Source organism: Choristoneura fumiferana, chromosome Z, assembly GCF_025370935.1.
Source record: "Choristoneura fumiferana chromosome Z, NRCan_CFum_1, whole genome shotgun sequence".
Lineage (NCBI taxonomy): Eukaryota > Metazoa > Arthropoda > Insecta > Lepidoptera > Tortricidae > Choristoneura > Choristoneura fumiferana.
In genome coordinates, this window is record NC_133472.1 from 43975485 (window position 1) to 44001803 (window position 26319).

General features: G+C 37.9%; 1 protein-coding gene across 1 annotated transcript; it reads left to right on the forward strand.

The window, feature by feature from the left end:
- The first annotated feature begins 1038 nt into the window (after positions 1-1038).
- Positions 1039-26319, forward strand: LOC141437864 (probable 3',5'-cyclic phosphodiesterase pde-5). Its single transcript, XM_074101418.1, has 12 exons — positions 1039-1121; positions 10270-10361; positions 14398-14484; positions 15931-16017; positions 17159-17236; positions 19553-19599; positions 20082-20366; positions 20817-21390; positions 21708-21866; positions 23024-23196; positions 24022-24214; positions 25696-26319. Exons 1-12 carry the CDS (start codon positions 1082-1084, stop codon positions 25882-25884), a joined length of 2004 nt encoding a protein of 667 aa, XP_073957519.1. The 5' UTR covers positions 1039-1081; the 3' UTR covers positions 25885-26319.

A 26319-nucleotide genomic window follows, 5' to 3' on the forward strand; every position in this document is an offset into this window, starting at 1 on the left:
GCTTTGCTTAGGTACTGTAGGAATTAGGCTGTATACCGCTGGCAGGTGGTAAAAATGACCACCTGGCAGGTTAGACTAACCTAGTTTTATATAAAGGGATAGGTTTTTTTATATTGTGTTTCTAGAATATAACTTTAAAACAGATTGACAGCGGTATACATGCCGGAGCGCAGATCGCTCCCGATAGCCTAAGCGGCTGGTGCCATTTTATGTAAATCTATTTATAAGTACTGCCAAGTTCTAAAATAAAATATAATCAATTAATGATTGAAGAAGTTGTTTATTTTGAACTGAGTTTAAAGTCACGCGCGTTGATCCCCAGTACCTAAGCTCTCACCTAGTTACAGCCCCCACAGTACTTTGGGACTAGGTCAATGAGGGCTATCGCCTAATTCGCCATTAGAGGCGCTAGTGTAGCGTGAGGTCTCCGAAATGTCAAATCTCATAGTTTTTGGGTGAGCTATGCGGGTTTATTTATAATTAGAATAATTTTGTGAATATTTTGCAATTTCTGAAATTAATTATGGCAAATATGCGTTCCGGGGTAATGAATGTCTCTGTTTTGAGACAGTTTTGTCTTTCGGAAACCTTTGTCCTCCCTTTTTTCCGAGCAAAACGGGGACTATGCAACACTGTGGCATGCTCGATATTTTTATGGTACGGTTTTAAGGTGTATTAAATATGATTTTAAACTAAACTTTGTTTTCACGCCCGTAATAACAGACTTTGAAAGCCATACTTAAAAACCTCACGCAACAGTGCGCCATCTAGTGAGACAAAAAACGATAGCCCTCATTGGTTTCAAGTGCCCCGTAATTTTATTTATTTATTATTTAATTTAATTTATATGCGCTTAAAGTACTAGGATAATGTCACGCTCATACGCGTTTGACGCACCAAGCATGTACGAAAGTGAATGCCGGCAGTGACATTGAAAACGTATGCCATCTCTCTCCGGCCCACCCCCTTTTTAAAGGGGTGGTGCAACGGCGGCGCATCCCCTGTCATCTAGTGGATGCCGCAGCGTGCACACTTGCATGCAACCCGCGAATTTGTTACAAACAAACAGAAAAGTTTCGAGATGCAGTGCATAAGAAAATACTGTAGTTTCTTAACCTGTTGTGAGTATTAAATCTAATTAACGATCACTTTTTGTATACAAGGTGTTAATTAATACTTAAAACTTCCGAAACTCCAACAGTTTTTTTTTCTATTTTATTTGTAACTAGTGTTTGACAGATGGCCAAGTGGTTAGAGAACATGACTATGAAGCTTGCGGTCCCGGGTTCGATTCCCGGCCGGGGCAGAGCTTTGTATGAATAACAAGAATGTTTGTTCTCGGGTCTTGGATGTTTAATATGTATTTACTAGGACAATTGGTGTCAGGTGTCCCACGATATATATTTATTTTATTTATTAGTGTTTGCCGCGTAAATCAGTTGGATTGAAATTCCGGGATTTCACGAAATTCCCGTGGGAATTTATTAATTACATTGTGGTCTGTACTGACGTTGCAATATCAAAAATAGTGCCAAATTCGGTGACTATACCCAGCGAATGAGATTTCAAGATTTAATTCCGATCCCGTGGGTATATCGGGATTAAAACTAGCGTATGTGTTATTACCGATGTCTAGTTTAGTTATCTGAATTCCAAATGTAACTCTTCTTCTTGTAACTCTAAGAAGTGATGAACAAAATTCCCGTGGGAATTCCCGAAAATTACATCGTGGTTTTCATTATCTTTGCATTAAAAACAATTATGCCAAATTTCATGACTATGCCCACTGGGTTGTTATTTCGAGATTTTATCCCTATACCGTGGAATATCGGGATCTACATACCAAATTTTATCCAAATCCGCCCAGCCGTTTTAGTGTGAGGGAGTGACAAACATGCACACAAACATACTCAAGTTTTCGAATTCACAATAGTATTAGAATATTATAATAATTAATAATTAATTAACATAAAAATCGATCGTTTCGCTAAGTCAGTAAGTAATTTAAGTCTTCTTATGGCTACTTGCTGGAAACAACATAAATCTCGAGTTTGCGTTAAGCTCAGTTTAGTATTGTCAAATTGTATGGAACTGCCAAGCTTATGCCTGGATTAACTAACTAGATCTAGATTTATTTTTTCCTGCAAGACAGCCTTAATTTCTTAAGCGTTTTGCCGTTTTTAGAAGACAATCAAACTGACAGTAAACGGTCAATGTTAAATCATTTAGATAGCTTTTGTTAAAAAAAAAGCACAAGCTTTTTTGCTGTCTGTAATTTTGTTGACTGGGTTATTATTTCGAGAGGTTCAACTGTGTTCAGACTCAAATTTTCAGTTATAAACTTAGAAATATATCGTTTATTGTTTTTAAGTTGCTTAAGATATTATCACTGAAACTTGTGGTAAATACATTTTATTCTATTTTATCTTTTTTTCCACAATAACTTAAATTTTCTGCACAAAAGTCAGTTACGTGGTCAAGTTCGGATTATCCCTGACTACTTTGTAGTATTGTAAAAAATACAAGGTATAGAAAAACTTGCTGTTTAAAACATGGATTGAATATTCATAATATGATATACCATTCATGCAAACATAAAAAAATTAGGACATTGATAAGACTATTTTTTTCTACATTTCCCGTTGTTCCAAAATACACCATCATTTTCGTAGCCACACTTATTAAGTAATATTTTAAACAAAAAAAGAGGTCAAACCTCCTGTAAATCCTTTTTTAACTATAAGCAACTTTGAAAATAAGACTGCGTAAATATGACGTATAATGTTTATCGCAAGCCATAATCATTTATCTATAATTAATGTAATAAAGGTTCAAGTTAGATTTGCGTCAAAGATCGAGCGTCATTTTCGTTACGGTTGCGACTTGGTGAGTATTGGGTAAATAAATATAATGTTTTACTGGTGCTGTGTCATTTGCAGTTAAGTTATTCAATATTGATTTCATTTGCTTCAAACCTATAGGATATTTACTGCAGAGCCGCGAAAGTAAGAACTTTTCAATTTCGTGGTCATCATTTTCGTGGTGCTATGGGCCACGAAACTGATTAAAGACCACGAAAAAGATGATTTTCCCTACAAGTAGAAAAAATACATAACATTTTTCATAGAATTTTCTGCTTTTTACAGTGTAATCGTTTATGCCGTTATTGATTTAATTGATTTAAATGAAGAATGGTTGACCGTCAACAACATTTGCTCCAGGTGTGGTTATAGGAATTATGACCAGTGCGACGCCAATTTTGTTAACTGGCGAGAGGTTCAAGAATTATTTTGCCCTGAATGTACGTGTGAAATGTATATATCTAAATATTAAAAAAAACTTCGTCATTTAGAGGAGCATTTTGTTGTGTTGTTTCGTTGTAACATAATTTCGTTCGGGTCTACCGTAGACCTGCACGGGGGGAAGGTATTGAAAGCTGTTTTGGTTTGTGAGTTGAAGTTATTAATCTTACTTTAATTAAATAATTTCTAGATAGTATTTAAAAGGTTACAAAAATGACAATTTGTAGTCGTCATTTTCGTGGTCAAGTTTTAATTATTTTTTTTATATAGATATCGATTGTCTATTTCTGTTGATACCTGATTAATTAAATAATGCTTATTCGTTTTCTCATTATGATCGGATTTTCATTCAAATAGTACAATTATAAGATTTTAAAATAAACAAAATGTTCTTTTTCGTGGTCCCGGTGCTCATTTTTGTTACCGTTAAAATTGGATTTTTGCTTTTTTTAACCAAAATAAACATTATCGATCTCTTATAATATAAAGCATCTTATCGGTGCATATCCTTATGTTCAAAATAAAACAGACCACATCAAAATGTGTGTTTTTATTTCTGTAACATTTATCTTACACCTCAAATAATTACCCTGTACTTGCATTGTCATCCAAACTACTTCCGTACCAAATTTCAAGTCGATGCTATTAACCGCTGCGGAGTTTCGTCAGTGTTATCAAATCGCCCAACGATCATGTAGCAATATTCATAATGCCAGGACAATGTGATAAATAGTCAAGCACTTATAGCTTGTCATTAATAATGCCCTATCACTTTGCGATATAGCATTGTCATTATTGCCATAACATATACATCCAACGTCCTATAAAAATCCCAATATTTGGTTATGATTTCTGATATGAAGATAGCAATGAATTATAATCAACGTGATGTAAATCCTGAGATATTGCAAAACTATGTACCTGAATGAAAAAATGCAATGATTACTTGTTGCGTGCGACAGAGTAGAATAATAAGGAACTTCATAGTTGTGCAAGCCGAAGAAGAAGCCGTGGTGGCATAGTGGTTTGACCTATCGCCTCTCAAGCTGAGGGTCGTGGGTTCAAACCCCGGCTCGGACCTCTGAGTTTTTCGAAATTCATGTGCGGAATTACATTTGAAATTTACCACGAGCTTTGCGGTGAAGGAAAACATCGTGAGGAAACCTGCACAAACCTGCGAAGCAATTCAATGGTGCGTGTGAAGTTCCCAATCCGCACTGGGTCCGCGTGGGAACTATGGCCCAAGCCCTCTTGTTCTGAGAGGAGGCCTGTGCCCAGCAGTGGGACGTATATAGGCTGGGATGATGATGTTGATAGTTGTGCAATGTGTCAGCATTGAGTAGGTACTTAGCGGCCGGGCATAATAGGTAATCGGTCATCTAATCAGGAATCACTCAGGAATCAATTTTTCTAATCCAGTACAGTACAATTACTTGGAGATAAAACTTATAATAATAAAGCCATTTTTAGTATACCGCTACCCACGTTTACAGATTATGTAAAAACTATTTTATTTGTATGACCTCAAACCTTGAAAATTGACTGAAGGCACGCCCATCTGTCAAGTGTTAACTCCAAGTAATCGTATTGTAATTGATAGCAGTCGTGATCAAATCTCAAATAATTTTAGGTGGTTTCACCAGGATTGAGGTCACGGTCACAAGAACATGTCATGTAAGAGCGTTATCACACTATCCGATTCGATATCGGTATCGGACTCACAAACCCGGTCTTCAAAATGATCATTTCGATCTGAAACGATATCTCTAATATATTACTAACGATACAAAAACAATGTATATGTTCACTATTATTTAAAGAAACCATCAAACTGGCTTTATCATTTTGTTGTACTGTAAAATAACAACTAAACATGAAGTAGGCAAACCCTGACATAATAAAAATAAAACACACTTTTTGAATCAATTTTACTTACTTACCAAATTTAATTATAATGACCAAAAATGAATTCACAACCGTTTCTCCACCCAAATCCGTATCACAGTAATTTTGCATTATAAATCAATACGTGATATTTTTGATTTTTGTCACAATGCCTCGATGAAATTTCTAAACCTCTCAGAGCCTCAGAGCCTACATAGTTGCGGACGCTAGGTGTCGCTGCACAGAGCAAATTAGTAGCCTAATCTGTCCAACGCATCAAAGGCCTCCCCCGATACCTCCACTGCTCTCTGCCCTCTGGATAAAACGGCTAGTCCTTCATGAAATAATTCAATTCGCCCCGCCGCACGCTCTATCTGAAATAATATTAAACTTTTTTCGTGATAAAAGGGGTTATGGAACACGGATTTTCCTTTCAAAAGGATGGACGAATGACATTAACACCGTTAATGGTGTTAATTAAGGCTGTGTTTCAAGTGGAGATGTGGCGAGGATGTGCTCCGAGGAATGTGTTTTCATGCACCAATAGGAACGCTTCATTTACATCGCCTAGCTCCGCTCAACTGTTTCCACCAGAGCGGTGCTGTGCGAGAATAGGTAAATTAAGCGTTTCTATTATTAATAATAATAATGCCAAATTGATCTGGCTTTACTTATATCTGGGAAAATAAGTGTTATTGAGTTTACAAAAAAAAATAAGATGTTTATTATACTTAAATGAAAATATTATAATGAACAATAATGAAAATACAAAGAAAGTGCGTCACTACCTCTCACAAAATATATGTTATCTAGATACATAATTATGAAACATATTTTTGTTTATTTATTTGTACTTATTATTGAAAATAAAACAATACATAATCAATTAAAATAAAACTAACCTAAACGTAAATTACCTACATAAAAAAATACTAATAATACCTAATGATAACTTAAACAAATGAATTAAACCAATAAAATGAAAATTTACAAAGATTAACCCCCTTATTCATAAACGACAATCAAACCTATTTTAGTTAAAATGCCGCTAAAATTCGTTTGTCCTTATCTGTCACTTCGACATTTGTATTTGTTAGAAAGGGACAAAGCATTTGTTAGTTAACGTAGGCTTGTTAAGTTTTATGAATAAGGGGGTTAGAGTGCCAAAGTTCGAGAGTGGGGGCCAGAGTACTGTCACGCCGTGCGACAATTTTTAGCACGGCTGACGTCACGCTAATATACTAATCTAAGAAATAAAATCTCTGGGAGCGCAAAATTCGCATACTCCTCGCGAGTCATACCGTAATTTTGTCCGAATTATCGTTTGTTATAATTTTTTCCCGCTGAAATTTTTAAATGGTCATTTTATAGCAAAGTATGGGTTAGGTTAGGTTTGTTTTATAGCAATTCTGATCAATTATTGGACTCAGAGAAAAAAAGAGTTATGACAAACAATCGCTCTGACAACAGTACATTCGGACTGCCAATAAGTACGCGAGCCGATATGGGCTCAGGCCCTCCAATTAGTTTTTTTTTATTTATTCTCAAAAAAAAAAAAAGGTACATAATTTTATTTAAAAAACTAATTTCGCCAAACTATGACGTTTATAGGCGAATATTGCGCTCACTTAGAACAATTGTACCCTACTTAATTAAAACTTAACTACTTAATGTTATGCTTACCGCCCACGACCGAGCTGTGCTGTCAAGCCCGCACCCTATTCCATTGCAAATTTGCAATACGGCGCAAATCCCCACACACAACCGGGCCCTGGCCCGCACACTATACAAAGCTACAGGCTTAGGCTTAGGAGAGCCTATCGTAGAAAATGTTTATTAGTTTTTCAATAATTTCTATTTTCAATTAATTTCTTCTTGCGTTTCGTATCCACTTAAACAGAGAAAGGTCATGGAACAACTACCATCAAATGACAGGGTATGTCCATGTTATACAAACTTTCAAAACGTCTAACCCTTTCCGAGCTCTACTGTTTCTTTTTACACTGAAATAGACTTGTGTTTGACCACAAACACGCCTGATGGTAAACGAAGAGTGGACGAAGTTGGAGCACCCTTCCTAATAAGTGCCCATTCATCCTAGACAAGTCTAGGATCTCTTCTAGTCTACGAAGTCTAGGTTCTAGGAGGTCTTCAAAAAGACGGCGAGATTGTAGCGATTCGGGAATACAGAAGTTGGCAAAGCCGTCCACTCAAAGGAGCGAAAACGCTTTGTGCGAATTTGAACTGAAACCAACCTTTGCTACCATATCGCGGAAAGCAAAGTGTTTGGTTTTAGTTCGTAATTTTAAAAGTTTTTTTGTTGACCTTGACCTTGGCCTCGTGATCTGTTTTTCGTCTCGCTCACACGGCCACTTGTTGCGCTTCGGTGTGCCGGATAGGAAGGGGCACGAAGGGGTTAAGTCAATGAACTCTGTTCAACTAAAGCGAAGAGGGGGTTAAGTTGAAGAGTTTCGTCTCACTCACTCACTGATCCATATTATCGGCTCGCAAGTCAGAATGTATCGTTTGTTATAATATAACTCTTTTTTTAATTTACAATTGTTATAAAACAACCTTCAAAGTTTTCTATAGGACCATTTAAAAATTTAGGAAAAAAATTATGACAAACTATGGGAACTTTGGCGCGCTCCTCTCACGAACTTTTGTGTCTGTTCAACAGAGACTAGTGATCTTGTTGTGATAAGGTTTATTATTTATATAGGTAAGTACATAATATACCGGGTGTGGCCTGTAATATGAGCAAATAATTAAAACTACACTTTAAAGTTTATTCGAAGAAGCAATGTAAAGCAAAATGTTTGATGTTTGTAGCGTGACAGGCGACGTCAGTTGTGTTCTGGCGTACATTGATAGCAGTATTTAATTTGTATGAAAAAAGACTCCATTATTTTTAAAAGTCGCTGAACTAATGTTGTTTTGTTTCACGAGTACGATCTATGCTTTAATAATTTGCTCGTATTACAGGCCACATCCGGTATTATAGTACGTAACTGGCAAGAGGAACCGTTGTAAGACATCGCTTTGATGTCGGATTAAAGAACCTTTGTAAGAGGTCGCTTTGAATTCCGATTGTGTGTTTCGCCTTTTTTTGTAAGAACGTGTGGATGTTTGCAACTGTAAATAAAATAAATAAGTACGACACCCGACTGCCGTAAAAAACTGAAAAAAAAGGAAAAACAAGTCTAGTTTTCTAGATTTTTTTAAAGTAACCTAAACTGTTGGGTCTATTAGGTACCTTATGGGATTTTTGAGCTGGTACGGACTTTAATTTGTGACCCAACACGGAACCTTTTCAAAGGAAAAGTCTTTACGATTTTCCTTGTTAATTAATCCGATGTCACATTATATTAAGCTATTTTCGAAAAAAATAGCAACGAAAAAAATCTGCGGTTCCTCTATGCGTGACTTATAATACTTTTCACCTATGATGAGTTCTGTGACGTTTTCAGTTTGACAGTTTTAGAGATGTACCATTTATCGAGTGAACTATCGATTTTTCCAAGAGTTATTAGTCCCTTTTTTTGAGAAGTTGCATTATATTTAAAAAAATACGTTTTTCCAGTTTTCCGCCCACCTTGCCACCGTTTTCTCGTTCTCGCTCGAAATAATCCCTCAAACGAATTACAAACTCCCGACTCTGGGACTTCAAAACAGTCTTTTTAGACCGTTTCGGTATTTTGCCAAAAAATAACAACAAACTTAACGAGAAACAGTAACAAAAGTCAACAACAACAAAATACAATGCAAGGAAAATGCAACGGAAACTCAACTCGTATACAATACAAGGCAGATGCACTAGTACTAACAGTAAAACTGACAAGCACTGGCCACAAGAGTCACAAGTCACAAGATTGTCGCGGCCGTGTTGGAGTGGTGTGCCGCGTTTCCAAAATCTTGCAAGTTTTGTTTAAAATTTTAAAATACCTTAGTGTTGATTGTTATTAAATAATGCACCGCGGCAATTGCCGATAATGTTGTGTCACGTCACTACTCTGTTCCGTTTCACACATTGCGTCATTTAAAAAATGAATATTTTTCTATCGTATTCGATGAAGTCTATATAATGGACACTGATATTGTCTGATATTGCTATATATTTTTTAAAAATACAGTTTTATTTTTTTTTGATTATTTTGCTTGAAACAGAAATTATTTTTAAAAAATATTTTATTTATTTATTTATTTATTTTATTTATTTTTATTTTACTTGATGGCAAACGAGCAAATGGGTCTCCTGATGGTAAGATATAACTACCGCCCATAAACATCTGCAACACCAGGGGTATTGCAGATGCGTTGCCAACCTAGAGGCCTAAGACGGGATACCTCAAGTGCCAGTAATTTCACCAGCTGTCTTACTCTCCACGCCGAAACACAACAGTGCAAGCACTGCTGCTTCACGGCAGAATTAGCGAGCAAGATGGTGGTAGCAATCCGGGCGGACCTTGCACAAGGTCCTACCACCTGCAAAACGAACATAGTTATGCTTAATTCGGAAAATTTTCAAGTGTCACAGAACTCATCATAGGTGAAAAATACAATAACTGTTACCGCTGCCAATTATTGAATCTTGAATCTATTTTTAAAAATCATCGTCTATAATAAAAATCATTTAAAAATTGTTATTCACATCTCATGCTCGCAAAGTTCGTATTTATGCTGGATCTAGGCGACATAAAATGACTTTTTATGCTCTAGTGCATTTATAAAGTACAATCTCCGTTTCAGACCAAGAAGTTTCTACATATAATTTTTTATAATTTTTAACTTATATAAAACTAAAAATCAATCAAATCAATCAAAATAGACCAATAAAATTAAATTAAAAATAGAATTATATAATGATGCATGAACAATAAAAGGTACATAGTAAGTGAACAATTTTTTCCACTGTTGATATTTCATTTCCTCGCAATCTAAGTGAAAAGCAGAGTGTAAAATTTTCCCATTTTCCCCTCGACGTGAGTATCCACCCTCGCCGTACCGGCTCGGGTGGCTATTTGAGCTTGGGTAAAATGGCTCGTTTTATGTTCTTGTTGTACAACCTACGATTTTTTCGCAGGGTGCGAGGCGCCGGAGCACGACATACCGCTTCAAGTGACATATTACGGTGATCGTCGCAACCAACGAGCGTCTGCTAGCACCACTATGCAAGTACGTGTCCTTAAAGCCAACTAAAGCGCTGTTATTTTATGCGATAAATACAATTGACGCACATCAATTCGCATCAGATAATTTAATTATCAAACATTATCTTACGCAGTAAATTATGATTGGTTATTTGGAGTCTTTTTGTATTTTTTATTTCAACTCCAAATTTGTTACTTTTACGGGTACGGGTGAGATATGTATGCATAGGAAAAATTCGTGTCTAAATTCCTGTCCAGCGGTGGTGTAGGGGTTATAGCACGCAGCACGGATTGCTGAGGACCTGGGTTCGATTCCCAGCGCTGGTCTCTTTTTCTGGTTTTTCTGTGCATCCATGTCTCAGTTTGTATTTTCGATATGGTTTCACGGGATACCCGTAAAAGTAACAAATTTGGAGTTGAAATAAAAAATACAAAAAGACTCCAAATAACCAATCATAATTTGATTGCTTAGTAGCGACATCTCTTGTCTGGGTGAGCGGTTGGTTCCGATAGAATGTGACGTCTCTCGATGAGAGCGAAAACATAGATGTCGCTAGTGCTGCTGCATAAGTAGCGTAGTAGAAATAAGCAACCTGAGATATGTATGCATAGGAAAAATTCGTGTCTAAATTCCTGTCCAGCGGTGGGAACTATGGCCCAAGCCCGGATTCTGAGAGGAGGCCTGTGCCCAGCAGTGGGACGTATATAGGCTTTTCTGATGATGATGATGATGATGATCTTACGCAGTAAACACGCTCACCGCTCCGCCACACGCTCCGCTACCGACTGGCACCCAGTCCTCGGCCTTACTATACTTTTCGGATAGGTTGGGTACGGTGACACATGTCATTAAGCAATAATGGTTGTGGCAATGTAAATTCGAATCGATTTATTTCGATTCTCGATTAAATATGCTAAAGGTGTGTAATCGATTTTATTGTGATAGCAGGCGCGGCGCACTCCGCGATATAGGTACGATTCTGTAAGTATCAAAACACCCCACGCCGGCGTGGGTTAACTCGCTAGGGCTATGAGCACCGCCCGGCATGCACGGTCGCAGTCGCGCTCGAACTAGTCGCGACGCGTAACGCTACACGTAGCTGTGTGATTTTCGTGAGGATATTAGAATATCTATCATGAAATAAATAGCGTGGTGTTTAAATTTTCGGAATAAGTAGGTATATATTTAAATTGTACAGTTTGAGCGCTGAAACAGTATGTGTATAGCAACACTAAATAGTATGGAAACTATATAATGTTATCTGACTGAACATGAATTTATTTTTTTTGGTAAAGTAATTCATGAAAATGTCATTCATTGCAAAACTAAAATTCTTACTATTTTCTATTATGTACCTACATAAAATTACACTAACTAACCCAATTCTGTTCGAAACCATATTAAGTGCGAGTGCGACAAAAGAACAGATAGATAATTCGCGATTTAACAATGCCCACTGCGGGTTTACAAAACCTTTGAGGCAGCCGACGACGCATACGGCACGCGACCTTGTACAATTATCCATTTTGTGACCGTCGGAGATCGTAGGCGCGTCAATTTAAAAATGCTAGAAAACTAAGTATTTGTCCGAATTTACTCTTAAGTTATATGTGAGTATTATTTTTAAATTGATTTACAACCTTATCCTAAGCCAAAACGTAGGTGCAGAATAATAACGACCTTCGCGCGCAGCACTAGAGTTAAATGTTGCTTGATGGTGCGCGGTGATTTTGCTAATAAAAATTACGTAGGCATATAAAATGGCGGCTTTCGTCAACATCAAAAGAGAGAACCTTCTGTACTTGTGCTATTACTTATTCTGTGGTGATAGTTTATATTTTTAACTAGTTTTTGCTTGCGGCTTCACCCGCGTAGTAAGTGTTTTTGGTTGTCTCTTGAGGTCTCACAAACCATGCGGTCTTCTTTGGCACTATATCAAAACTAATAACGGTAAAAAAAATAACAAAAACCGTAATAACAAAATTGAATAACAAAGTAACAGTTCAAAACATCAAACAATACGAAACACTCGAATCAAAGACTCAAGGACCTTCGCTCTCGTATTAATTGGCTGGTGATTCGAGTCAAACGATTTGATACGATTGTGGAAGCGATCCGATCCGGTCGATAAAGCATAAGGCAAAGTCAAGCTCTATTGTTTCTCTATTGTAATTGAATTGAATCCGTTGTAGGCACTTGTCTCACCGCCAGCGAGGAAACGATTGGCTATCGACTATTTTCTCGCTCAAGAAATGAACAAAAGATATAAGATCCTGTGTGAGTAAAAGAGACACATATATTAATAGTTGATCGATGGCTGTTCACACTGTCGGCGAGAACTCGCTTTCACATCTTTTTTCGCAGCGACAAGAGCTATAAAACTCGCTGAGCTATAGATACTCGTTCAGCGATGTCAGCTTGGCGGCCGCCCCGCACGAGCGAGTCGAGTGGAGCGAGTAATCGCCCGTCGCTTACAGCCGAGCGACAAAACTACACTCGCTTCTCGCTGCTCGCCCACTCGTTTCTAGTTACTCGCTCTACTCGCTTCTCGCTCATCGTCGGCGGTGGGGCAAGTGCCTTAAGCGATGAAAGTTGAAGAGATTAAAATGTAGCTTATTAGTTTTATATTGTATTATTGTCTTTATTTTTCTTTCATTCTTAGGTTTAGGTTTTTATAATAGTTCTCAAAAGTAAAACACAGAAAAGTACATACAAAATAAAAATATTATAAAAACCTAATCTAGTTTGCCGCCGGTAACGGGGCAGGGCCCAAGCTACCGGTGGCCAGGGACGCAGAGTGAGGAACCTCCGGACGATGCGTGCCGTGTCCAGAAGTACCACCTTCTGTATCTGGCCCTTGATCCAGCTATCTAGCGAGAGTCTCTTGAGATGTTGGTCGAGACTCTTCGCTATTAGACCGTTTGCCGAAACGACTATCGGGACAATGATCGTCGAGTCAACATCCCACATAGCAGTCACCTCGTGAGCCAAGTCAAGGTACTTTCTGAGTTTGTCCTTCTCGGCCTTCACGAGGTTCTCGTTATGTGGGATGGTGATGTCGACGAGCACTGCCTGGCGGTTTGATTGATCTGTCAGCACGATATCAGGCTTATTGGCTACAATAGTCCTGTCCGTGATGACAGATCGATCCCAATAGAGCGTGGCACGACCATTTTCAAGAACTGGCGCAGGGACATACCTATAATACGGCACCTCAGAGTCTACAAGGCCGTATCGAAGAGCAAGTTGCTGGTGGATAATCCTGGCTACTAAGTTATGTCTGTGCAAATACTCACCGTTAGCAAGATGAGAACAACCGGAGATAATATGCCTGAGTGACTCCCCAGGACGGCGGCATGCCCGACAAATGTCGACCGTACCGTCCTTCAGGATATACCTCCGGTAGTTGTTCGTCATATTATTGTCTTCATTATTACGAAATATTTTAAGCTACATGGTGTTTTTTTTTGTTTTTCCAAGATTCAAGTATATATTTTTTATAAAATATTGGCCTGAAACATCCTGAAACATTCATGGCGTGGAATGGAAAAAAAGCAAATGTCATCGTACCCAAACTAACAGAAGAGTACTTTAAATGGATTATTATATTAGAAATAAATGACTTTCAAAATTCAAAATTATTTATTAAGCTTATAATATAATGTCTTAAACTTTCAGAGTCAAAATACCACGCAGAGGACTCATCACACACGATCGAGTAATATTTACCTCGACGTTTCGGTAATATTACAGTGGCCGTGGTCGGTCACGAGTAGACAGTCTCCTCGTGACCACGGCCAGTGTTAGCGTGATAAGTCCTGTGCGTGGTATTTTGACTATTTATATATTTTCACTGCAATTTGTGGCCGGCAACTATTGGTGTCCCTCTCTTACTCACATGTTAGACAATTTAAAAAGAGGTGCTAACTCTTTTTAAATATCCCTGTGCTAGGAGGCAACTTCTGTCGTAAAAGGTTAATTACAATTTGTACTGCTTTGACTTTATTATTATAATTTAATGGAGGTAGCGTTGAGTTGATTATTTTTATGTTGCCAACAGACCCTTTCGAGGACACCTTCGGAACACTCATCGCCATCAGCAGCCATGTTGCGCCTGCAACAACTTGCTAGTAACGTGCACGAAGTGGTTAGTTTAGTTTTAATATTATTATAAAGATGATACGGCTTATTAGTTATACCTAGCCCTTTAGCTGCGTATTAAGTATTACACGTACTTATTAGAGTGCGCACTGCGCTTCTATCAGAGGTGCTGCGAGGAAAGAGTTTTTCATAGACCAATAGAAACGCTCAGCGACGGATTAGGCACATAGCGAGCAGCAAATGCTACGGAACCCGCGCGTCTAGGGGCCCCGCGGACCAATGCTTTCTGAACATAAAAAACGTCAATTTAGATAGAGGAATGTTTTTTCTCAATCAATTTAAATAAAGTACAATAATAACAATATATGCTACAGGCCCCGCACTGGCATAATCCGGCTTTGGAAACGCTAACTCTAGTGAAAACAGCTGAGCGGAGCGAGGATAGGTAGATTAAGCGTTTTTATTAGTTACTAATCCGCCCCGCTCAGCTGTTTCTCAAAGTGGGGTACGCGAACCTAGGGGGTTCGCTATTCGAAGGTAGGGGGTTCGCGACAAGGTTTACGTGATGCTGGCTGCAAGACCAGCAAGATGATTAAGATTGTTTTTGGAGTGTTTTTGTATTTTTTATTTCAACTCCAAATTTGTTACTTGTTGTTTCAGTTTGTATTTTCGTTCGCAAGACGATTCTTAGATTCTTACCTATATTTGTTACCTTTTATTGAAATAAAAATAAACTTAGTTTCTCCAACAGCCAGTTCTATTACTATTATTATTATTAGTTCTGAGCGTGCTTGCTGTAAAGTACGACTGCCCAATACTTGTGCACTGGGTTGGGCAGATTAAGGGGGTGGCATGTGCAGTTAAATGAAATGTTGAATTTTATTAGGTTAACTCATATAATTTAATTTAATTGATTAATTTTAAGTACTAACTTTAGGAAATAAGCTCTGTTACTAATCATCTATGGAGTCCTGTGTATTCCGAAATAAAGATTATATTATTATTATTATTATTACTTGGGTGCCTTGGGGGGGAGGTAGGGCTTCGCTGTCGTCTAGAAACTTTAACAGGGGTACGTGGAGCCATAAGTTTGAGAAACCCTGTTGTAACGGATAACACATTTCTCGCAACACATCGTCACGCATCTTTGTTAGAAAAACACCCTAAACCTTAATGACTCATAAACACTCTTAAAAAATACTGCGATAGCCATACTGTCGAATAGCATAGTACAGATCTATTTAATAATATTTTTCATTTCTCCTGTTCGGAAAGTTTAATTTTCATCGGTAGATAGCCGGGTGGAAAATAGCGTTTTCATCTCTAGGGTGGATAGTATATTTTTTAATTTATCGATTTGCCACGGTGTCGAAGATAATTGAGTTACGTCAATGACACTTTTTTTTCACGTTTCGGCACGGAACCCTTCGTGCTAGAGTCCGACTCACACTTGGACAGTTTTTTATAGTTTTAAGATTTCTGTTTCATACAGACACCAGCTTCGACGCCTACTGCTTCTTCATCACCTTCGCCGACCATGGTTCGTCTGCAACACATCGCTACCAACATACACGAAACGGTGAGACCAATGAAGATAAATATATTAATGACTAGCTTTTGCCCGCGGCATCGCCCGCGTAGAATTCGGTAAACGCTCGCTGTTCCATCAGGAACTGTGCATTTTTTCGGAATAAAAAGTAGCAATCACTCTTTGGCCCATTAACTATCTCTATGCCAAAAATCACGTCGATTCGTCGCTCCGTTTTGACGTGAAAGACGGGCATACATACATACAAACACATACACTTTCGCATTATAGTATATAGTATGGATATTGACCCGGATCACGTCCTAAATCGAGTTTAGCTCGACATGTTTCGGGCTATTCCGTAGCCCTTCTTCTGGGAGCAACACGCACACCGTTATCCGGGTCAATATATTTAATATGAGTGAGTTTCACGGTAGTTTCATGTTCGAAAATAAATGAATTTGAGAAAACTAGTTTTTATTCAAAACTAGAGTTTCCCTCCGGCTTCGAACGCGTAAACTATTCGATCTGGTAGTTACAATTGAAATTCCGGGATTGAACAAAATTCCCCTGGGAAATCCCAAAATGTTAACGTGATCTTCATTGAGGTTAAGTTAAGAACAACTGTACAAAATTTCATGGCTAAGCCCAGCGGTTGCAATTTCAAGATTATTTCGGAATGAATAAAAAGTAGCCTATGTGTTATTCGAGACGTCCAGCTACCTACATACCAAATTTCATGACTCTAAGCCCAGCGGCTGTTATTTCGAGATTTTATACCTATCACGTGGCAATTCCGGGATAAAAAGTATCCTATGTTTGAATCCAGATTATAAACTAAGTTTTTGCCAAATTTTATCCAAATCCGCCCAGTCGTTTCAGCGTGAAGAAGTAACAAAAATACTCACTCACATACTCACTCACTCACAAACTTTCACATTTATAATATTAAGTAGGAAGTAGGATTAAATAATAATAAATAATTAGTAGGAATAGTAGGATGGTTTTTTTTACAAGCTTATTTTGCTGACTGTACTTGCATGGTTTTGTGTTGGATAACATGCAATGTCGGGCTTTAGTTTATAAAATAAAAATTAGTCCTAAATTAGGCACTTATATATACCGTATTCCCGAAATTTTGTTCTTCAACATTGGAATGTTCAAAAAAGTTATACGTACTAAACTCCAGCAGGTGATCGACCGTGCTTGTTGGTTCGTGCCACCGCGGCGCAAAGAGCTAGCACCGGCCGCTGTCTACAATGTAAATCTGGTGAGTTTCCACAAAGCCAATGCAGCATTTCCACTAGAAATGTGCGAAGATCCGCTCCATTAAAGCGTGTCACACACTACTCAGATACGATAATATACGAGACGATACATTCAGTCTAAATCCTTCAAACTGAGTAGACTTGTTTTTTGGTGCGGATTGTTTATACAGGATGGTTTCGTGTTTATCTCTTCTAGATTTACTCGCGTGCAGCGGGGCTCTCACATCAACCTGTATCTATCTGCAGATAAAATACTATACCATATTTATATCGGCACATATTATACACAGATCAATTTATATACGCAGATAATATTTTTGCCATCTTTCGATATATGTCGGTGCCCACAGATACTTCACGATAAAATATAAGTTATCTGCGCTGTGTGTGTTTGCTCATTGAATTGTGTTGGGGGCGATATTGACAGATATGCGTTCAGATACAGATATCTTATCGTATCTGCTTAGTGTGTGACACGCTTAACCTATCCTCGCTCCACAGAGCCTGTTTCCACTAGACGCGCTGAGCGAGGTTGTAAATGAAACTTTTATTGGTCGATGATTCATTCCTTGCAACACATTCTCGCACATCTCTGATTGAAATGGAGTCTTGCTTATAGGGTTGCGAGGGTTCTGCATGTCTGTTTTAAGAGCGTTTGTACCTTCTGAGCTAAAAAATAGCATAAAAATTGAATGAAAATTAAAAATGTGGTCTGATAGAACTGTTCTTAATATATAAGTTTACGTGTTTACTCCGATTAATGATATTCTCCAATAACTATTCGTGATCGAGATAGACTTTTATTTACTTTAAAAACCGTTAATAAACATTTTGTTCGTTTTTAAAGAATATAAAAGTCTATTACGAATAATTGGGGTAGACACATTAAGATTGGTTTTTAGAATCTTTTTGTATTTTTTATTTCAATTCCAAATTTTTGTTACTTACTGTTACTTTTTGTTGTTTGTTACTTTTTCGGTATGGGTTAAGATGACCGTAAAAGTAACAAAAATTTGGAATTGAAATAAAAAATACAAAAAGATTCCAAAAACCAATCTTAATTTGATTGCTTAATAAAACGATATCTCTTGTCCGGGCTACGAATAAATAATTATTTTTTCTTAGTGTCCGGGTGAGCGGTTAGTTCCAATGGAGTGCTGAAAGTTTCTCGATGAGGGCTACAGCATAGATGTCGCTAGTGTCGCTGCTGAAGTGACTAAATAAGAAACAAACAGGCTGAGATATATGGTGCATAGGAGAAATTCGTTCGTTCGTTCGGAATGCCGAGGACCAGGGTTCGATTCCCAGCGCTGGTCTTATTATTTTTTCTGGTTTTTCTGTGCGTCTGTACTTCAGTTTGTATTTTCTTACACATTAACTTATAAATTAAGAACAGTTCTATCAGACCACATTTTCATTTTTACGGTATAGTCGAGAAAAACTGACCAAATGCAACATTGCCAGGTGAGCAGGTATAAACGCTGTTAAATTAAACATGGAATACACCATGAGAAAGTGTGGGAAAGGGTGCGTTTCTTACAAAAAGCATGGCCATTATGCGAATTTAGATAATTAATTTTCTGTACAGGTGGTTTGCAGGCAAAGCGAGTTTCTGTTGAAAAACATGGCTGAATGCGAATTTATATAATACCTTTCCGGAAAGGTGTGTTGCAGGCTAAGTGCATTTCTGTCGAAAGACATGACATGAGCGAAATGCGAATTTAAACAATTAAATTACCTTATTCGAAGGCTTGTAAAGCTAATTTTTTTATGTTTTTAGTGTAACAGGCGTCGTCAATTGGGCTCTAGGATGGCGTACGTGAATAGTTTTATTTAAGTAATTTGCTTATGAAAAAGAAAAAAAAATTGAAAGACTTCATTAGTTTTAAGGGTCGCTGAACTAATGTCGTTCAGTTTGTGGTAAAGGCCCAACCCGGTATACATAAAGCTGTCGCATGCCCGTGTACCATCAGCCAAATTGGTCTACCACCTTAAGTTGATAATCGTTTGCATGTCACTAAACAATAATGCCAATAGACGTGTCTGTCAACTTGAAAGTTCGACTTTAGCGACATATTCATTTGATAGGAACTTGTTTAAAAATTGATAGACCACTTATTTGGCTGATTGTACATGTGCGTAAATAAACGAAAATTAACACGGTGACCTATCTACTAAATTTATTGCCACAGGCAGTACAATAACTCTGTTTATCTCTTCTGATTTAGCCAGCTTAGGATTTTTTTCAAACCTCTCCTTTTCTTTTATTATTTCTTGACAGTCATGTTGTTTTATTACTCACTGCTATTTGTTTTAAGTTATTACAGGATGGCCAGTTGTCGTTATTTCTGCTTCAAGTTGCCCAGTAAGTATTACAATAATCTTTCCTACCCGGCTATACTATAGTAGGCAATAATAGTCAATAGGCAATAGGCAATAATAGGCAATATTAGATCTATTGTCAAGAAGACATTAATATCAAAGGCGTATTATAAAGTAAATAATTATATCATGGACAGGGATATTTGGAAATAATTCCGATCCGCATTAGCGATCCCTTCAAAAAGCGAACCTACTGTGTTAAAAATAAAGTTGTGTAAAATACATGTGATGTATAGATATCATTTAATAATATTGTAAATCTGTTTAAAAAAATATGCCTCGTTGAGTTTCTTGCCGGATTCTTCTCAACAGAGGTTTTCGGAACCGGTGGTAGATTTTTTTTTGACATTCATAAGTGCTTGTTATAGCCTAAATTGAATAAAGATATTTTGACTTTGACTTTGACTTTGAGTCCATTTCAATCGTTGGCGATGAGATAAGTGCCTCACACATAACATTTTTCAGGGCTGTTTTTGAAGAAATGATATCACTGGACACACTTATAAAAAGGATTCTAGAATTTGCACAGAGATTGGTAAACGCTGACAGAGCGTCCTTGTTCTTAGTGGACAATAATAAAAATGAGCTCGTGTCAACTGTATTTGATTTGAAATACGAACCGCATCAGGAAAACGATTTTCAGAAGAAGGAAATAAGAATGCCACTCAACAAGGGTATTGCAGGCTACGTCGCTTCACATGGAGTGACTATGAATATAACAGATGCTTACGCCGATAGGAGATTCAACAAGTAAGTATTGAAGAATTCATTGACTTTGTCAGTAAAGATACGTCATAAGCTCATAAAAAACCAAAACGCATGATCCTAACGCAGCAGCAGTACACACATATACGCTTCATGTCCTTTTTGCTACTGTTATTAAAGAGATACGGTTATCCTGTTTACTAGAGGCTACAAAAAACATTATTATAAATATTCAGGTACTTTACAAAATTAAAAATGCTGAGATGACACCCTTCAATTTATTAATTAATTTCATCTTTGATTGCCACAGCGGCGCTGTTACATTCTGGGAAATTTCAAGTATTAATTGAAAAATGTAGCCCTGTAATGGTTATAATCGGGGGCTTGATATTAACCCAGTTAAGCAACCGTTTGGTTCGAAACTCTAAAGAGCGCTATTAGTTATAGAATTACGTGATTCAGTAATAAATTCAAACAAGTACACGATATTTCCAGAGCCGTTGATGATGCCACAGGCTACCGAACAACCACAATTTTGTGCATGCCTATAAAGGTACAAGGTCAAGTGATAGCCGTCGTCCAGATGGTGAACAAGCGGAACAAGACAGTTTTCAATAGCGAAGACGAAGCCGCGTTCAAGATATTCTCTACGTTATTCGGCTTAGCGTTACACCATGCCAGACTGTACGATCAGATTGTGAGGAATGAACAAAAATACAAAATAGCTTTAGAAGTATTAAGTTACCATAATACTTGTGACGAAGAAGACGTGAATTTGTTGCTCGATGAAAGAAAAAGTAGCAAATATGAAACAGTCAACTATAATGACTTTCTTCTGAATCCATTTGAGTTTGATGACGTGGAAAAGTGCAAAGGGTTCCTGACGATGTTTGATGATCTGTTTGATATCAGGAAGTTTGATGTGACGGTGTTGACGCGATTCCTCTTGACAGTGAAGAAGAATTATAGGAAGGTGCCGTATCATAACTTCGATCATGGCTGGTCGGTGGCCAATGCCGTGTATGTTATTCTGAAACGCGATGAGAAGAAACGGTTTGATTATAATTCTGTAAGTAATAAAAAAATCTTTATATACAAGATAACTTAAATAACTGAAAACCTCGGACACCCCAAAAATATTCTTTCATTTTGTGTTAGTTGAATGCATTTATTTTCGAATCACTTAATTATTTTAAATATTTATTTACTAAAAGTTTTATGATTGTGAACGATCCATTACTGAAGTAGGCTTGGCCCTGCTCTCGTCTCCCGGATTACTTTGTGCATCAATATCTAAATCTGTATCTCGTCATTGAAACATTATATCATTAAGAATACGAAAAATAATTCTCTTACTTTGTAACCAAGCAGTTTCTATATTTCCAGAAATTAGCCTTGTTTGTGGCTTGTCTGTGCCACGATTTGGACCACCGCGGTTACACCAACAGGTACATGTTGGACATTGGCTCTCCCCTGGCTGCTATGTACAGTACTTCTACCCTCGAACATCACCACTTTAACATCACGGTCACCATTTTGCAGCAGGTATATTATTATACCATGGTCATATTGTATTGTTATTATTATTAGCGAGGTCTCATAAAAAATTAAGGCTACGGCGCCTATTGCATAGTTAGACTAATAATATTAGAAAATAATACAAGTTACTAGTTAGAAATTAACAAGTCGTGTTATTTCGTGTTGCATAATTATTTTGTGTTATTTTAGAAAATTGTGTTGCATAAATTACTGATAATATCTTGAAAGTTACAAGCAAATTCATCATTATTTACAAGTACTAATAAATTTCGTTGCGTACTAATATTATTTGAAAAACACAAAATTACAAGAAACAAGTCGGCTGAGTTAGGTAAACCTTTGGCCATCTGTGGACTTTACAATGAACAGTAGTAACGTTAACGTAAAACTTATTTCGAAATTTCTGACTGCGGAAATGGTTTGGGAAGTAATTTGGATCAATTTACACTAGGTGTGTTTATTCCAGAAACTACATCCGATAATCAGAATAATACGGATAACGCGTATACAGATCAGTAATAATCAGAATATTAATGATTCTTATAATTTATTTTAAGTGTACATTAGTGTACAACAAAGAATTACATCAAATTGTTAAAAAAAAAATGTTTTTTCCTAAAGTTGATCGCTGTCGAGTTACGGAACCCTAAAATTCATTGTTAATACAAGCTTTTTTTACTGATTAAACTTTTAGTCGACTGTACTGGCATTGTCATCTAAACTTTAAATTTTACAGAGACTTTCCTGGCCGGATTACCAGGATTCACTACCAGATTATTGTATTGCCATTAAATTTACACAAGTATACCAAATTTCAAGTTAATCCAACCACTGGAAGTTGGTCGAATTTAAGTTGCAAGATTTGATTACAGACAGACGGGCAGACAGACAACGGGACAGGTGGAACTAAATAAAAGCTTGTAAACAAAACAGACATCGTTTAATATATTCCATGTTGGAATGTTTTTGCTTCGCAGGTGTATAAAGGTTACCTCATTATGGTTTCCTCCGCCAAAAAGCTTATGGTAAATTGGCATATTATATTCCGCAGAACTTAGAGGTGCCACTCCGGCTGCAAACCGACAATCATCGCCTTAAGAGGCCATAGGTCAAACGACTGAGCTGCCACGGCTTTTTAATGAGACATTTATCTTTATCACCAGGAGGGACATAACATATTTTCGGGCTTATCAAGCGAAGACTACAAAGAAGTTCTGGATTTGATTCGCCAATGCATTCTGGCCACTGACTTGGCAGCGTTCTTTCCAAACCTGGCGAAGATAAACAAACTGGTTTTATTAAAAAGAAACTTCGACTGGAACGACGAGAGTCACAGGTAAAAGAAGCCATAGACCTTATACCATCTCATGGTTTGGTAACTTTGATACATAGACGATTAAGTATCAGGTTAACAATTTTTCGAATCACATTACACAAAAATATCGCTCAAACTATAAGATAAATACCTTAAAGGTTTAAGTAGCTGGTGGTAGAAGTTCGTATAGCTCCATCATCTTGCCCGTTAACCAGCCTGGCGGCTGGTTAACGGGATAGCAATGCTCGTACTGGTGTGTTCTGGTTAAGGGGTAAGATAGCCAGTGAAATTACTATAGCTTAGAGGCATTCCATCTTAGTCCTTAGGGCAGGCAGCGCATAGACCATCTGTTTGATAACCTTTATGTCCACTGAGGCTTCATCCATGAGCCTCAGTATCCACTTTTCTTCAGACGCGCTGCCAGATTGACTACCTACTAATTATCTACTAATTATAAAATACTAATTTTTTTTTTATCTGAGCTGTACTTTCCCAGCAATATCATCATGTCAGCCGAAAGACGTCCACTGGTGGACACAGCTTTCCCCCAAGGCTCTCCACTCAGACCGGTCTTGTGATTTCTGCATCCACCGCAATCCCGCAATCTAAACTAGGTCGTCGCTCCGTCTTGTTGGAGGCCTACCGACAGCCCGTCTCCCGGTCCGCGGACGCCATTCGAGAACCTTCTGACCCTATCGGCCATCAGTCCTGCGAGCAATGTGCCCCGCCCACTGCCACTTCAGTAATATACTGCGTCTTTACCATCTAGGAATATCCCTTTCCAGTAGTGTTTTTAGGAACTGAAGTACCAACTGTGAATTCGTTTCTCTGATGAACTTTCCACAGAAGCTTATGCCGAAGCATAGTCATGACCAGCGCCGACCTGTCTGCAGCAGCCAAGCCATTTGCTGTCCAGCTGCAGACTGCGACAATAATCCAGGCCGAGTTCTTCCACCAGGGAGACCTGGAGAAGCTGGCAGGTCGAGAGCCCATCCCTATGATGGATCGGGACAAACCGAACGAACAGCCGAACAGTCAAGTAAGCAAATGCACAAATTGTCAGATTAGTTGTTATGCTGAAGAATTTCATACACCTACTTGACCCCATTCAATCATCCCTGGCAATCATCATCATCATCACAGCGAATATACGTTCCACTGCAGAGCACAGGATTCTTCTCAGAATCAGAGGGCTTAAGCCGTAGTTCCTCACACACACCAGTACACATTATTAAATTTCATCGCCGGTGAGTGCAGATTTCCTCACGATGCTTTCCTTCACCAGGTCGTGGTTTCCAAATGTAATTTAGCACATTAATTTCGAAAAACTGGGCTCGAACCCACGGGCCCCTGCTTGAGAGGCAATAGGTTAAACCACTAGGCCACTAATGCTGCTGGTAATGCCAAGGATTATAATTTGGCTATAAGAGACAAATATTCAGTGTATCTTACGAGTATAAAGAGTGATCATTAAACTACCGTGAGACTCACTCATATTAAAAGATATTGTAACGCAGGGTTTCTCAAAGTGGGGTACGCGAACCCCTAGGGGTTCGCTATTCGACGGTAGGGGGTTCGCGACAAGGTTTACGTGATGGTGGCTGCAAGACTGCGGCAAAATGATTAAGATTGGTTTTTGGAGTCTTTTTGTATTTTTTATTTCAACTCCAAATTTGTTACTTATTTGTTTGTTATTTGTTGTTGTTTGTTTCAGTTTGTATTTTCATTGGCAAGACGATTCTGACCTATATTTGTTACCTTTTATTGAAATAAATAATATACATTATATTATGATGATGATTGAAATAAAAATAAACTTAGTTTCTCCAACAGCCAATTTAATTACTATCTTTGGCATGTTCGCCGTCGTTTAGAAATTTTAACAGGGGTACGTGGAGCCATAAGTTTGAGAAACCCTGTTGTAACGGATAACACACGTCTTAGCGATATCCGTGATTAGTGATAGCCGTGGTGGCCTAGTGGTTTGACCTATCGCCTCTCAAGCAGGGGGTCGTGGGTTCAAACCCCGGCTCGCACCTCTGAGTTTTTCGAAATTCATGTGCGGAATTACATTTGATATTTACCACGAGCTTTGCTTTGCTTTTGTAACCTGCACAAACCTGCGAAGCAATTCAATGGTGCGTGTGAAGTTCCCAATCCGCACTGGGCCTGCGTGGGAACTATGGCCCAAGCCCTCTTGTTCTGAGAGGAGGCCTGTGCCCAGCAGTGGGACGTATATAGGCTGGGATGATGATGAAGTATATATGTATCTATTATTCTGGTGATCGAATTTTGATGACCGAACTATAGTTTAGGATACAGGGTTACATTAATCTGATGACTCATACTTAGAGACAGATTTGATTAATTTGATGACCAACATTTCTTAGGGATAGATATAATAATTAGGGTATCGCAGTATAGTGACAAATCTAAATTTAAGTAAAAGAAGACAATAAAATAGTAGATTCAATAGACACTAAAGACTAAAGAAAGATAAGATCAAAAACATTTTTACAGGTGAAATTTTTAACCGACATCTGCCTGCCATGCTACAAGGCTTTGTATCACCTCTTCCCAGCGACTAGAATTATGTATGACAGCGTGATAGATAACTTGGAGTGCTGGAGATCTAGAGCTAGGTCTATGCTCTTGGATGAACTCTTGTCTGAGGAAGAATATGGCGCAAGAAGGCAGTTGAAGAACTAAGGCTGCCTGGTGCTTTTCCGTCTCGGTTTTGCCACCACACGATCAGTCGCGGGGAGATACTTATGTAAACACTTTATGTATTCGCCGAACTATTTATGAAGTACATTGAAGTCCTTCGGCCTGGGTCAGCACATTATTATTTTTGATTTTCGTTAACTTTAAGTGGACAATCTACAGGTCAAATGAAGTTATTTTCTCTAAGGCAGTAGTGGTCTAACTCTTGCTGTTTAAAGGATAAAACACGTAAAAATTTAAATGTAGACAGACAGATGGACAGACGGACAGACAATAAAGTGATCTTGTTAGGGTTCCGTTTTACCTTTGAAGGTAGAACCCTAAAAAAACGGGAGCTTTTTTGTGCAACCCTTAAGGGCTTGCCGTGGGTTAGTAGACACACTACTATTGTGTCTCCTGACTAGCGCAAACAAAGTTCAA